The 15,530-nt window shown below is 45.1% G+C and overlaps 1 protein-coding gene across 1 annotated transcript in view; it reads right to left on the reverse strand.

Moving 5' to 3' along the window:
• Positions 1-1,462: 1,462 nt before the first annotated feature.
• BFSP2 (beaded filament structural protein 2) overlaps positions 1,463-15,530 on the reverse strand; it is a 55,652-nt gene continuing 41,584 nt past the window's right edge. The window contains 2 exon segments of the mRNA XM_090284940.1: positions 1,463-1,687; positions 12,037-12,168. Coding sequence (XP_090141066.1) covers positions 1,463-1,687; positions 12,037-12,168 — 357 coding nt within the window.

The raw sequence follows: 15,530 nt of genomic DNA on the forward strand, positions 1-15,530 counted from the left end.
CTGCCTCCACCTCCCCGTGTGATCACGGAAAATTCCTCTTCTGCTCTGGGCTTTTGTACAATATTTTTTGCTGGAATCATGGACTATATGATCGCTAAGTTATCTCTCAGAACTGATATCCTATTCCTTATTCAATGTATCCACAGAAGGGTCCTTAGAGGGAGATATGAAGATATAGAATTATGGTAGAACAAAGGCTTGGATTTCCTTAGAGAGCTGTCAAGGAACTAATTCCAAGACTCATGCATATGGTCCTGGAATTCTTACCCGTTAAAAAAGACTGCATGTATACATCTATGCATATTTGTGCATATATACACAGGTATACCTACATAGACATTATATGTCATTCCTACCACTTGCCTCTCTCCAGTATGGAGGCTGGAAAAGCTAAAAAGTTGCTTTCCCAGCACCCTTTGCAAGTAGGTATGGTCAGTGAAATCAGGGATAGTCGATTGGAGGATTTCTCATAATATTTTTCCTTTACTGACTGATGAAGAAGTCACTCAAGCAAAAGCCCTTTTGCTGCCCTCTCTTCTCCCTTCTTCTTGTCATGAAAGAGGCCATGGTATCTGGAGCTGTGGTAGGCATTTGTCAACCATGGGTGACAAAGATGGAGACAAAAAGTCAGTATATCAGGGATGGCATATCAGAAAGATGAAAAGAGCTTGGGACCTTAATTAAACCATTGAGAAGCCCAGAGCTACTGAACGTTTTTCTGGAACTCTTAAATAAACATGGTTGATGCCCTTGCTGTTCACAGTGTGGTCTGTGGGCCAGTAGTTCAGGCACTGCCTGAGAGTGTTGTTAGAAATGAAGAATCTCAGGCCCCAGCCCAGCCCTACCGAAGGAGAATCTGCATTTTAAAGAGATGCTCAGGTTTTGGGTATTATGGATGCACATTAAGTTTCAGGTTTATTGGTTTATAGCCCCATTAATCAGGCACTATTACATGCAGCTAAAAGCATTCCTAACTGATACCATGTATGTACAGTGCATCCTCACATAACATTGTCAATAGGTTCTGGGAACTATGATGAAACAATGTATAATGAGACCAATTTTACTATAGAATAATTGATATAAACAAGAGTTAATTTCCTATGGCATCTCATCAATATTACCATGAAACAACATTGAACTAAATGACCTTTGAGAACCTGCTGCACTAGGTATATATGAACACTTATAGGTATGTCTATGTGTGTATATTCATATGATTAAAAGCAGGTATACACACATATATGTACACACGCATATGTAATATATTTGTCTATATATTTGTGCATATATATATGTAGGAATAGAAAAATCCCAGAAGGACAGAGCTATGGAAGTGTGTGTGTGCATGTGTTGGGAAGTTGGGGTGATTTCTTATATCTTAATTACTTCTAAGTGTTTGAAAAAATATTTTTTAAACCAATGAGTTGTGCTCCTTTTATAATTAAACAAGCAAAGAGACTTACTCGCTCTCCTCCCTGTCCAGCAGAGCATGGTAGGATGCCAGGTCCCTCTGCAGCTGGCACCTGTGTGCCAGCAGATGCTCACGGGCCAGCTGCTGCTGCTCCGCCTCCGCACATATCTCCCGGAGCTCCGCCTCCAGCCTGCTGACCACGATGCCCAGGTTCTGCAGCTCCAGGCCATGCCAGTGCTTGGCATCGTGCAAAGTGTTCTCCAGGCCTCGTTTCTGCAAGAAGGAACACGTCCAAACTCAAGGCTGACAGGCAGGGCCCTTGGAGAGGAAGGCGTGTAGAGCAGTGGGAAGGGCTGGCATTGGTCTGGTCTATCCATTTCTCCAAGGACAATAACCTTACTAAGCTTATGTGGCTTGGTGTGGAGATAATGAATCCTTCTCAGGAGGCCAGACTCTTGTTTAGTCTAATTCACTGATCATTCTGATGGGTGTGTGTGTGTGTGTGTGTGTGTGTGTATGTTGGGGGGGATGTAGAGAGGGGTGAGGGGAGGAAAGGAAGGAAGAGAAAGGGGAGAGAGGGGGAAGGAGAGATGAAATATCAGAATGAAAGATGAGTGAGAAAATGAGAGGGAGAAAAATGAGACATACACATACACACACCCACACACACACACAAGCAGTTTGCAGGTGTTTATTCAAAGACATCTTGCTCTTTGAGCAGCCTCTGGGTCTTTTTGCTCAGGTTTTTCTCACCCCCTGAGGGGCCCTTTCCCCTCCACTGCTGAAACCCCATCCACCATCAGCTAAAATGTAGTCTCCTCTGGCACTCTTTCCCAGATTCCAAGTTAGAATGAACATCTCTGGCCTTTCCGAACTCAGCACTTTTTTTGTTAGTGTTTTAGGTGCCCACGTTGGCTAATTCCCCTTCCTTTGGCTGACCTTGCACTGTGGGCTTCCCACCATCCCATCTGGAGCCCTTTTCTCTCTGTGCTCTGCCTCCTGGGTCTGTGCTCGCTGGTCTCTACCTCTCAGGATTTGAGTTGTCTCTGTCAATGACTCCTGCATTGGTACTTCTAGGACAGACCTCTCCCCCAAGCACTGACCCGCTGGAAATATGTACAGTCCAGGGCATCTCAAATCAAGGCATCCAGAATGGACCCATTGTCTGCCCCTTGGACCTGTTGGTCTTTTCTATTCTGTGCTTCAGGAGGTGAACTCATGAGAAGTAGAAACTGGGGAAAGACATGTCCCTGATTTTCTTGCTTCCCTCCCAAATTTGATCATTACTGAATCCTGCCTATTGAATATTCTGAAAAGTTTTCTCATTTGTGTGCTCTCTTCTCCAGCCACCAATACCCAGGATTGATGCCCATGACCTCTCACTCAGGGTAACCTCATGGCCTCTTAGATTGTCTTTCTCCCTCTAGTTCCTCTTTGTGCTGCAATCCCCACACAGAAGCTATGGTGTCCTTTTCAAAGTCCTAATCTGGGCCTGTACCTCCTCAGCTTTAACCACATCTGCAGCTCTCCAGGGTCCCTAATGTGGCACACAACTGGCCCAGCATTTTTGCATCTTTACCCCTTACCCCAAAGTGGTGAACACATCTAGTCTTTGAGTGAATTGGGTTCATGCTGTTTCCTGCACCTGTATCATCCTTCTCCATTCCTTCCAGCATCTTACCTGGCTGGCTCACCCTCCTACCCCGGAAAGCCTTTCTTAGGTTAGGGAACCCTCCTCTGTGTTTCCATGGCTGCCTGAGTGCATCATGCATGCCCTTGAACTTATCAGAGTGGGCTGAGCTTCTTAGAGGCATGTGTCCTCTACTAGATGATGAGCTCTTTGAGAGCACGGACCAAATATCTAACTCCAGTGACAATATAGGGCCTGGCAGAGTGTAGGTAGATGCCTGTGTGTGTAGGTTGCTCAGGATGACAACACTTGCGTTATGCACACTTACTGCCATGTTTCCCTGTTAGCTGGAAACTTCTCATCTCCCCATATACCATACCCTGCAAACTGTAGGGCTGACCATAAACACCTTAAAAAAATTATGTGCGTCTCTCTAACATTTTTAATAGTTGTAATTATGATTTAGCATCTGGCTTTTTATATAACACATAAGAAACACATAAATATCTTTCTGAGTTGGATAGAGTCAAATTCTGCTGAAACAAATTCCTGTACCCAGGTCCCAAGGGGGAAATTTTTCATACCCTTCTGACCACTGTGGCTGAAATGTAAGATTCTTGGTTATTGATGCTGTCTTTAATCATGGCTATTGTTAAACAGGGTCACCATATTATCTTATTTAAATCTTAATTCCATAGGATATGAGGATGCTGAGTCAGATTCCCATTCTAGGTACATTAACAAATAGCAAACTATAATCAGTAATTAAATAAATGTAAATCAGTATCTTCTCTAAGGTTATTATTTTGCTGGTGGGATCTGAGAACCCCTCTATGTTAGTGAGGATGCAGAAATGGTCACCTGGACTTTGAGAATTATTATTCCACCCCACCCCCTGGTCTTCTCCCTTTGTTTATCAGGAAATTACTTGGTTTATGAGTAGAGGTTATTGACATTAGACCTGTAACACCTGTGATTTGGAAAATCATTTTACAGAGCCATCATTGAGTCATCTGTTCATAGTATTGGATCCATGTTCATAGGTGGCTCCTCCATGTGGTCTAGGGGTTTTCTCTGATGACTCAGGACCTACGGCCCAAGGTGGGTTCTTTGGATCCTACATCAGAGTCTCTTCCATCCCACCCTCAGAAGCCAAGCCCAGTTTCCCCACCTGAGTCCCCAACATCCTGGCCAGGTTCTCACAGAGAGGCTGGAGCTTCAGTGACTGTGATAGGCCACTGCTGCTGGTGCCCTAGCCCTGGCCCACCAGGTGACATGGGCAGCACCAGCAAGCCAACTGAGATCACAGAACCACACTTATTCTCCAGTGTACGGAAATTTGAAGGGATGCTCTTGAATTATACTAGGGAACCCAATTTTCATTGAGTTAGATCTGACACTTGTTTTTGACTAACTTTTGGCATCTGAATCCAAAAACGACCCCAGTTTTTCTCTATCATGTCAACTTTTTAAGGTACAAGATACCCTCCCTTTGTCCCCAAAATCATACAAAATGTACATACAAAGGAAAATAAAGAAAATATTAGACTTCTGGCCAAGGTGGAGGCCTAGACTGACACGCTCCATCTCCCCCCACAACTAAGAAGGAATACAACTACCGCAAAACCAGAAATAACCAGAAGTACCAGAAAATAAATGGAAGTCCAATGTATGAAGTTATAAATAAGTGGTGCTCATCCAGACAGGTAGGAGGGGCAAAGCTGGGGAGGAGAGGTCAAGCTGTGCTGGCAGTGGCAGCTACGGTGATGGCAGCAGGACAGCGGTAAGCACAGACACCCATATTTAAGGGGAGGCGAAAAGTGCCTGGGGAGCACCCCCGGCTGCAGACCAGACCCGTCAGCTTGCGATTCCAACACCGGGGAGGGCAGACCTCCATTGCCTTGGACTGTGAGGCCTGGAGAGTGTGGGGATGGAGGAGGAGGCTCCCGGTCTCTCAGCAGAGAATGAGTGGCAGGAATCCATCTTGGAACCCCACCCCCACAGAAAATGCCACAGTGTGGTGAGAAGGGTCTCCTGGTTGTGACAAGTGCATGGGCTTCTACCCCTATAGCATAGGAGGTGTGACAGCCCCACCCAGGAAGCAAAGGTAAACACAAAACTGTCAGGATGGAACAGATCATGATAGCGATCCTGGTGATGCAGCTGACCAGACAGCAAATATCTACTCTAATGAAGCAGCAGATAGGAAATCTTTCTGAGGCACAGTTCAGAGCTTTGGTTATAAAAATGCTTACAGACCTAACAGCAGATCTTAAACAAGATGGGGAAGGAATGAAGGCTAGTCCTGCTGAAATGAACGAAAGCACATATGAAACTAGTGGTGAGAAAAATAAAACCAGGGATCAAGTCAACAAATTGGAACATAGGGAAGGAACAAACAGTCAACCAGTGCAGAAAGAGGAAACAAAAAGTGAGGAAAATGAGGAGAGGCTCAGAAACCTCTGGGACAGCTATAAGCAGGCCAATATCTGAATCATAGGGTTGCCAGAAGGTGAAGAAGAAGAACTAGAAACTGAAAAAGAAAGTGAAAAAATAATGAAGCAGAACTTCCCTAACTTGGGGAAGGAAATAGACTTACAGGTCCAGGAAGCACAGAGTTCCAAAAAAACTGGACCCAGGGAGAACCACACCAAGAAACATTAAAATCAAAAGGTCAAAAATTAAGGATAAAGAGAGAATCTTAAAAGCAGCAAGAAAGAAGAAGAGAATTACATATAAAGGGGTCCCAATAAGACTCTTAGCTGATTTTTCAAAAGAAACTCTGCAGACAAGAAGGGACTGGCAAGAAATAGTCAAAGTAATGAAAAGCAAGAACCTACAACCAAAAATACTCTATCCAGTGAAGCTGTCATTCAGAATAGAAGGGCAGAGAAGGTGCTTCCAGAACAAAGTAAAACTGAAGGAGTTCATCAGATCCAAATCACTGTTAAATAAAATGTTAAAGGGACTTGTTTAGGAGAAAGATGCTCAAAACTATAAACATTAAAATGAAAACTGTATCACAACAACAGAAGCTAGGGAACTGAAACAAAGGCAAACGAAGTAGGCAATGAGAGTGAAAAAAGAATTATAGGTATGGGGAACATATTGGGGGGAGGTCAGCAGGGAGGGGGGCGGGGGGAAAGGGAGGGAGATAATACAGAAATTGAGAAGCATAGTAAGAAGGAGTGGAGTAACAGGAAGATGTTGAGAAGAACTATAAGCACAACTAATGGGCATGGACTTAAGAGGGGGGCAACTGGAGTGAGGGGGGTCACTGGGTGGAGGGGAACGAAGGGAAAAGAAATTTGGACAATTGTAAGAGCATAATCAATAAAGCATATTATTTAAAAAAGAGAAAAAATTACCTGAATATTCTGTTTACTTAGAGTTGTTTTATTCATATATAGGCTATGTGTCATTACTGTAAGTCAAATTGTGTACAAGTAGTAAAGTTCTGCTATCAAACATACATATTAAGGTATTTTATCTTTTCAAACGACAGGCTAGGAAATGCCAAAATGAGATACTTGAAACAGTCTCCTTCAGTTGGCAAAGCTTTAACAAATTGGCTTCATGAGACCCAGTTTTATGTGCAGAGGGGGAAATATAATGTTCTTTGGTCAGCAAGTGGCTCATGGAGAATGTTTGGATCACTAGGTTTGAGGTCAGATCTTGGAGGCCAATTAGACTCCACCCAATGCTTCTCGCGAGCTCTGCTGTCCCACATACACAGAAAACAGGGATACTTGGTGTATACACGTTGCTAACCAAAAAGGAAGCAGACCATTTGAAGGTCAACACAGATGATCCAATTGTGCTTGTCATATTGCAACAGATCAATGACTCTCTTTATGTCTTTATATTCTTCACAAAAATAAACTGAATGGCTAATTGGTCCTGCACCAAATAAATTGCCATTGTGGAGGAGGACACACTTCAAGCTCTGCTTTGAGCTATCGATGAACAGTCACCATTCAGTTGCATTATAGGTTGGAATTCCCAATTCCTCCATTAAACCATGTATGTTATGGCAATACACAAAGCCACCACCACTTCAAATGTACTGCAGAAATGCACTTTCTCTTGATCAAAAATAGGATACCTTCACTCCTTTTTCAAGCAAGTTTTTCTCATGCAGTCTTGATGCTAGGAGTTCTGAACCCTTTTTGGATAGTCCCAAATCTCATGCCAAATCATTCAACTCATGCTGATAAAATCCCTTACAAACTGAGTCATCTTCAGTTTCAAAATCTTCACTGTTGCTGTCACTTAGTTCTTCACCATACTCCTGTTTTTTGAAAGAGGGTAGTTCAATGAAAACTGGCACTGGGATTTCAGCTGAATGAGGCACTGGGCATATAGCTGATGGTAGACTAAAATACTCGATTTTACATTTATTTTTCTTGTTATATCCTGACGCTTTCACTATACAAATGTAACAGTCATTTGAATGAGCTCTGGGCTCTCGCCAAACCATAGGTATACCAAATGGCAATTTATCACGTGTTCCCTTCATCCACATCCGTAAACTCACAACACGCTGCTTGTACACCTTGTGAGGGGCTCAAGACTTCTCTTGATCACCAAGTTTTACTTTGAAATATGCAAAATAGGCTTGTCTGACAAATGAAGTGATGTTCGTCCTTTGGGAATGGTGAAACTGCCACAGATATAACAAAACGAATCAGGGTTGTTTAGGCACTTACAACAAGAAATAGCAGAGGCAGACATGATCTGAAGGAAAGGAAATAAGTATGTATATAAATAAAAAATAAATTCTGCTAAGTCCTTGTATACAGACAAGAATTCAGACTATACTTCGGAATACGATTCCCTGTATAGAGCGGCACACCACCTCTCACCACACTGTCTCGTGAAACTGAATAGCCTAAACAAGTATGAACCTGTTGCTGGTCTCCAAGGTCATCCCCCACCCGTCCCCACTCAAGGGAGGTTTGCTTTCAGCCAATAGGAGAGCACTAGTGCTTCCCTTGATCCAGGCTCGATCCAGCCTAGAGTGGTCACGTTAAGATAAGCTGCCCAAAAAAATCTTGACGTGATAGAATATAACTAACTGCAGTTTTGGAATCAGCATGCCTAGTTAAGTCTAAAACAGCTGAAAAACCAAACTAAACAGGAATTATGTTAAAAATTGTTCCCTTGTGTTGTAAACCCTCCAGAAAGTAAAAGTAGGTAACTTTCTGTGATTTCTGGTCTAGATTTCCTGACTTGAGTTGACAGAACACAAGAGCTAGTAGGCCTCAAGCACCATTTTTGGTGCCTGGCTGCCAATGCAAATAGTGCCTTGTTGGAAAAGAAGGCCAAACATCTCATTGGCTTGGCTTCCTGAGGCTCATATAAGCTGTGGGTGCCTTGTGTGTGCACAGGTTGCTCTGAGTGAAGATAACAGGCTGGCTGGATGAACTCTGCTGTATTGGAAAGCTAACAGAGTGTGTACTAACTATTCTGGCTCTGTCTGTGCTCCTAACCTTGGCTATAAGCTCAGTGACCAGAACTCTGATCTACTGGAGTCAGAAGGGGACAGAGGCAGCCCATCCTGGGTCCTGGGCATGATTAGCATGTCACTATACTTAAGTTTCTGTCTGTGGGTGTGAGTTTTTTTTCCATTTGTTCCAACAGTTAGGACCATGGGTTTAAGTTAGGTGACCAGATGATGCGAAGTTGGGGTTACTCTACTAGTGGCTATAATATTAATGTTATAGTGATAATTAATAATGCCACTTATTGATTGCTCACTCTGTGCCAGGTACTGCGCTAAGGGCTAGCGCTCTCTAATTTGTCATCCCAATGGCTTTATAAGGTACTCTGTTATGGTCCAGTGGCAGATCACATTTCCAAAGGCAGCAGCAACAATGATCTCCACCCCACATGCTCTTTCTTTATAAGACCTTGCAGTGGCCCCATCAAGAAGTGGAGTTTATCTCCCTTCCTATTGATTCTGGACTGGTCTTGTGACTGCTTTGACAGTAGCATGCTGTCTAAGTGATGTTCAGGGACTTTCCAGCCCAGGTGTTAGGAGTACTGGCAGTTTTTGTGCCTATACTCTGATGGAAGCCAGACACCATGTCAAAAGTCCAGCTATGCAAGACTCCCATGCCAGGAGGAAGTCAAAGTGAGCTGCACAGAGGGGCCACATGGAGAGAGAAAAAGGGGTGCACAGCTGAGGCACCAGATGTGTGAGCTGAAAAAGTCATTCTTGGATGTTCCAGACCCAGCAGATGCTACATGGAGCAGGAAAAAAACAAACAAAAAAAATCTCTGCTAAATTCTGCCTAAACTGTCTGAAGCCACCAACACAGCAGATAAATATGATAAGTAAAATAGATCCTCACTTTATAAAAAGTGAGAAAATGGAATTTTAGAGAGTTCACACAGCTCATGAGTAGAGGAGCCAGGGTTTGATCCCAGAGTCTGAGGGGCAGTCTCAGTTCCATAAGGTGGCTGTGGTCTAGGACAGAAATAGTCAGAGGACTTGGCTGTTCCACTTGTTTATGTCAAATCCCTGAGCCATAGATTTCTCATTTGCAAAGTGGGATGGAAGCCGCAGGCCAGTCCACCTCTCAATGTTTCTATAAGGAGCTGATAAGAGAATGCATATGAGCAGGTTTTTATTACTACTGGTGTCATTTTGAAGAAATGATGTTTTGGGCACTGTACCAAGGGATTTGGAAGCTTAAAAGTAATTAAACCTGGTTCCCACCCTCAAGGAGTCAATGTGACTTTGGTGGATGAGCAAATTCCGCCATGGGCACCACTCTAAGTGTGAGTGGGTGGCAGGTGGCAGAGATCACCCAGCTGTGGGAGTCAGGATCTATGCTTCCTGGTGTTTTCAGCTCACCTGGGCCAAGGGTGTGAGGAGAGGAGCAGGTAGAGGAGGGCATACTTGTGGGGAGTCTCCTCCTAGCCATGGGAAGAACACACCCAAAGGCTCAAGGGCAGGAAAGCAAAGGACGAGTCTGGATATTAAAACAAAGCCCGAGCTGGGTAGTGTTGGAAGGCCAGGCAAAGGAAGGCTTCTGTTGGAGGCCAAGCCCTGGCAATTCCCAGGTTAGGGACACTGGAAAGGCAGACAAGAGGGGACAATAGATGGAGGAATGTCCAGATGGTGTAACACCTGGAGTCTATGGAAGGAGAGAGGCGGTGGATAAAGCTTCAGAGATATTGTAAAGTGGGAAATGCAAACCAAAGACCTTGTGAGGCAGGACCTTCATTTTATCGGCAGAATAATACAGGTGACAGCACCTGCTGAGGGGCAGAGGTGAGGGTGTGCTGGGGGCTGGCTGAGAATGGAAGCAGTTGGGAGCAGCTACTCTGAGGACACAGTACCCCTCTGCTTTCAGTTATCTGTGCAGAGGTTTTCTCTACCAATCAAGGTCTGAGCTTTCAGAGGACAGGAACCTACCAATTCCTGTTTTCCCCCTGGGTCTGAGGGAGGGCTTTGCACCCAGTGTGTGTGTGTGGAATGTGTGCTGAGTGACGGGCCACTGCCACTTAGGAGTCATTCACCCAGGCTTTTTTGACGGTGTGGCCTTGAAAATGCATCCTCTGCCTTTGGCCTGAAACTTTCTGTCACCACAAGAGTGACAATTTGGGCAGCCACAAGGACATCTGGGGAAGAAATGGCAGCCCCTTAACTGTGCCTGAAACAACACAGGGGGAAGGCAGCACCCCTGATGTTAGGGGTCATGGTGAGTGAATGAAATGAAGTGACATAAAATTCATATCAATAATGCTCTCTTTTAGATCTTTCTTTTGTAAGTGAACATGTGAAACAGCATTGCTTTAAATAGTCATTTCCTGATTTCTCTCACCTCAGACCCTTTCTCCCCACCCCCATGCTCTGACCCAGGTCCTACCAGAGAATGAGGGGGGCAGAAATGGAGCAACACGAGGCAGTTCACGTGTGGCGAGGAGACCGAGCCTCCTCTTCCCCGAGCTGACTGGGCCCCGCGTGACGACAGGCAGAGATAAGATTCTGAGGGGAACTGACTAGAACAGACTTCAGGGCAGGCTGTGGCTGCAGTGGGGGGCGGACTGGTGTTTTGATGATGGGGCTGGTTTGGGTATCACAGTTGAGATGCAGGTTTATGGGGTGTGGGGGAAGGAAAGGGCATTAACAATGGTATCTGATCAGTCCCAGGACTTGAGGCTGTTGGGAGAGAAGGGCTCCTTGGGCCTCAATGGACTTCAGACCACCTCAGCAGTACACTTGACCCCCCGACCCCTGCAGGGAGCATCCAGGAGGAGCTGTGCTTGCCCATGTGATAGAACTTGAGGCCATCCCAGAGAGCAGGGGTGGTTTGCTGTATTATTAATAATCATTTTAATTAATAATAATAACTAATGATGTGAGAGATCTGCCTACAAACCACAATGCATCTGAGGAGCTCACTAGATGTTTTAGGTTGGGTGCCCCAGAAGCAGAGCCTGAGAGAGGGATCCTGGTATGGACAAAATTAAGAGATTGCTCTCAGGAAAAGGGGGAGCAAGGAGAGCAGGATAGGGCAGAGAAGGTAGTCACGAAGGAGTCTGGCTTCCGGTGGATCCTACAGAGCCTCTGTAGGGTGAATTACCCCATAGGGCTGGTTCCCTTCTGGCGCAAGTGAGTTGGGCTTTTAAATCCCACTGTGAGTGAGCCATTGGCTGGGAAGGTGGGCTGGCTTGACCTCCTGAGGGCCGGTGTCCTCTTTTTGGCAGAGGGCAATTCTCCAGAGAAGAGGGGCAGCTGAGAAGCGGCATCTGTGGGCACGAGTGGCCAGCATTCACGGCAGCAGCCTGGTGAAGCATATCTCAGCTGGGTGCTCACTGTATCTATCACACTTGTGATTTGGTATCAGAACTTTTCAGGCCTCAGACTCCTATTGTGAGATGGAAGTCTCTTGCACATTGTGACCCACAGGACTACAGTTCAATGGTTGAGAGTTCAAATTGTCACAAAAAATGCCAGGTCTCTTCCTGGCCCGCTCACCAGGGCCCGCAAGGATTCCGTCTCCGCCTGGAGGCTCTGCACTTGGCACCAGGTGTTGTGTAACTCCGCTCTGAGGGCAGCAGCCAGCTTCTGTTCCTGGGTCTGGGCCAGGCGGGACACCTCTGCCTGTTGCTGTGGAGAGAGGTCTCAGGTGAGCAGGAGAAGTGGAGAGCCTGAGGCTTCCTTCCCTCTCACCTTTTCTAATAACCACCCCACTGCTTCTAACTCAGAGCTGACTCACCTTGCCATTCCCCAAAACGTCCCTGGCCATGACTTGGAGTTGGAAGAAATGCCACTCTGTAGTGCGAGGAGAGAGTGGGAGCGGAGGAGGCCGAGGATGGAGAGCCACGATGCAGGTGTGGTCTGTGCGTGTGGCCTCTCCCTGAGCAGTTGCTGTGTGGGTTTCAGCACTCAAGCTCCTTGGTTTTTGTAAGTGGTGAAAGACAGCTACACTCTGCAGCGGAGTGCATCAACCGCCTTGCTCTAAGCATCTTAGACCTCCCAGGATCAGACTAAGCTCATTACACTCATTATCATGGAGAAGGGGAAAGCTAGATAGGGATCTGGGGTCCCAATCTTGTAACACAGAGGAATCTTATCCCACAGGGAAGGCGCAGAGCCTTGGTTTGGAAAGATCCTGACAAAGCTTGGTGTAACCTTTTAGCCCCGCGTGACAGAGGCCTCCCAAATCCACATTCCACAAGATGTCACTTGCTCATTCTTAAAACAGGAAAACGAATCACGGTTCCCCACGCTGTGTGACCTGTCCAGGTCAGCCTAGCCAGTTGGGAGTGCCAATCGGGGAGGAGCTATATAGTAAATCTGAATCTGACAGTTTCAGTGACTGAAACTAACCTCACAGAATGATTTGATCATAAATCCCTAACTGGGCAGGTCTCAGTGTAGTTTCATGCCCCAGGACTGTAATTTCCTTAGTAAAAGGTTTATCTTTGATTTAAGTCCTGTCTGTTGTTCTTGTTCATCTAGGTTAACCACTCTTTGAAATGCCAAAGTAATCCTTTTTTCCAGACCCCTTTGGAGGCTAACTACCTCAAGGGAGCACACGACATTGTTGCCCCCTGTACACCATCCCTATTTGCAGTAAATGTTCAATGTTAACTACCCTGTACTCACAAGAAGTATGTATCTCTCCATTTTATTTTTTATCTAATCATAGAGATTTCCTTATCTTGCTTTGCCCACCTCCTTAACTACCATCAATAGATTTCATGTAATCTTCCTTCCTTCCCTCCTTTGATTCCAAATGCATAAAAAGAACTGAAAAACTGCCATTTCCAGAGCATTTTCTCAGTCCTTGAGATCTTGCTTTGGGGCATGTCCTCAGTTTGGCTCAAATAAACACTTATAAAATTTTTCTATAGGTTTGGATGTTCTTATGTCAACAGTAAGAAAGTATGATCTGAATCATAGCTCTGCTACGTTCTAAACTATATGATCTTAGGTAAGTTACTTAACCTCTCTGTGCCTCAGTTTCCTCCTCTATAAAATGGATAGACTCACAATATTATCTCATATTAGGAAGATTAAATGAGGACATGCCTGTCAAATACTTAGTTTATTGTCTGGCACTTGAAAAATTCTCAATGAATGGTTTGCCAACACTGCTTTTGTAGCACATCCCTTTCTGCCTTGTAGAAGATGGTCTTTCTATCCATTGCCTGTCACTTCCACCCTAGCCAAACTCCACATTAGATTGTGGGTACCCTGTGTGCAGGGACAACTTCTTAGTCACCCCTCTGACATCTCTGGGGACCTAATATGCTCAATAACATGTTGAAGGTCTATGATGTGTGTCAGGCACACACTAGAGATCAAAGAAGAGGAGGATCTACCAGGAGTGGAATTAAATCACATCTCCTTTTATTAGAAGGATTAGCTCTCATTATTATAACAATTATAAGTCACTTTACAATTGTTCAATGTGGTATAAATGTTATTTAACTAAGGATAGTTCTTTGCAGGCAGCATACCCTCCCCTAACCTACCCCAGTCAGATGTAGCATTTATTTGGGAGAGGGCTGGATGCCACCCAGTTTTCACCAGCGACATGGGTTCTCCTTAGTAGGAATTAAACAGGAGGGCAGGTCTCACATAGTGAAACCTCAGCATTGGCAGAAGAGCTGATCTGGCTGGGTTAAGCCAAGTTTCTCCTTGAATTTACACAAGAACTGCCTAGTTGTTGACACTGTTCTCTTTGGGGTGTAGGACCAATGCCCAGCCTTGGTCAAAGCTGCCAGAGGAAACCCAGAGGAGCACATGGCTCTGTGGGCTTGCTGTCCCCTTGGTCAGAAGTAAGCACACCCTGCTGATGAGAACAGCAAAAGAGGCTCAATGGTGAGTGTCATTCTGAAGAGAAAATCATATTTTTCTCCTTAAAGTAATTATTGGAGATGGCCAAGTGGTAGTACTTTTGCTCTGGTTTATTGAGATTATCCTGTTCCTAAGAAAAAGGGACTCCTCTGCTTTGTCCCTTCCAGGAGACTACCAAGTGTTCAATATGAACCACACTACCTTAATTTCTCAGGGATTTGGGTTGTTTTATATTTGCAAATTTCTTTTTTTGGAAGTAAGGTCCCAACACTTTTTATGAGAAAGAGCTACTATTGCTTTTGTTTGTTTTTTAAATCCTTACCTGAGGACATGCTTATTGACTTTGGAGAGAGGGGAAGGGAGGGGGAGAGAGAGGTAGAGAAACATCAATGTGAGAGAGAAACATTGATCGACTGCCTCCCACATATGCCCTGACTAGGGATCGATCTCGCAACCTAGGTATGTACCCTGACCAGGAATCAAACCGTGACTTTTGGTTAACGGGATGATGCTCTTATCAACTGAGCCACACCAGCTAGGACAAGAAGCACTATTAAGAAAGATCTATGATAGCTGTGAGACCAGTAGAATTGGGTGGCCAGGTGTAACGGAACCTCTGGGCTGCTCCCATTGAAACAGAACCCACAGGCTGTTTAGTTAGGGGCCCAATTGCCTGCCACCAGAATTGCAACTCTCAGTACTAGGGTTTAGTGAAAAGAAAAAGAACTGTTTATTTAACAGTTAAATAGAATTAGATTATTTGCGGATTTCTGCTGTTGAGTCTTATGTTCTTTAAAATACCCACAAATACCTAATTCTGCCTCCCCCTACCAAACCAGGCCAGCCTTAGAAAAGTCAGAAACACCGTTTCCCTACTTGCTAGGCACAGTTCAGCTTTACCAGTAGCTGCCAACCACTCAAATCTGATTGGGGAGGTCCTTTCTATGCTGTGGTGCCCTCCAGCACCGTGCGGATTCTCAGCCTCCTTGTAAACTGCCTTCTTCCTGCAAACCACGTGGATCTCCTCTCCTTCTCAAAACTGCATGGCAAGAGCCGCTTAAAGCAGCCTGGAGAGCCCTCTCAAAACCGCCTGGAGAACTCAGCTTCTTTAATCCGCATGGAGAAGGCCCCTTCACCAAGCCACATGGAGGGGGCACAAGAGA

This window comes from Furipterus horrens, unplaced genomic scaffold, assembly GCF_987537825.1.
Source record: "Furipterus horrens unplaced genomic scaffold, mFurHor1.1.pri manual_scaffold_7, whole genome shotgun sequence".
Lineage (NCBI taxonomy): Eukaryota > Metazoa > Chordata > Mammalia > Chiroptera > Furipteridae > Furipterus > Furipterus horrens.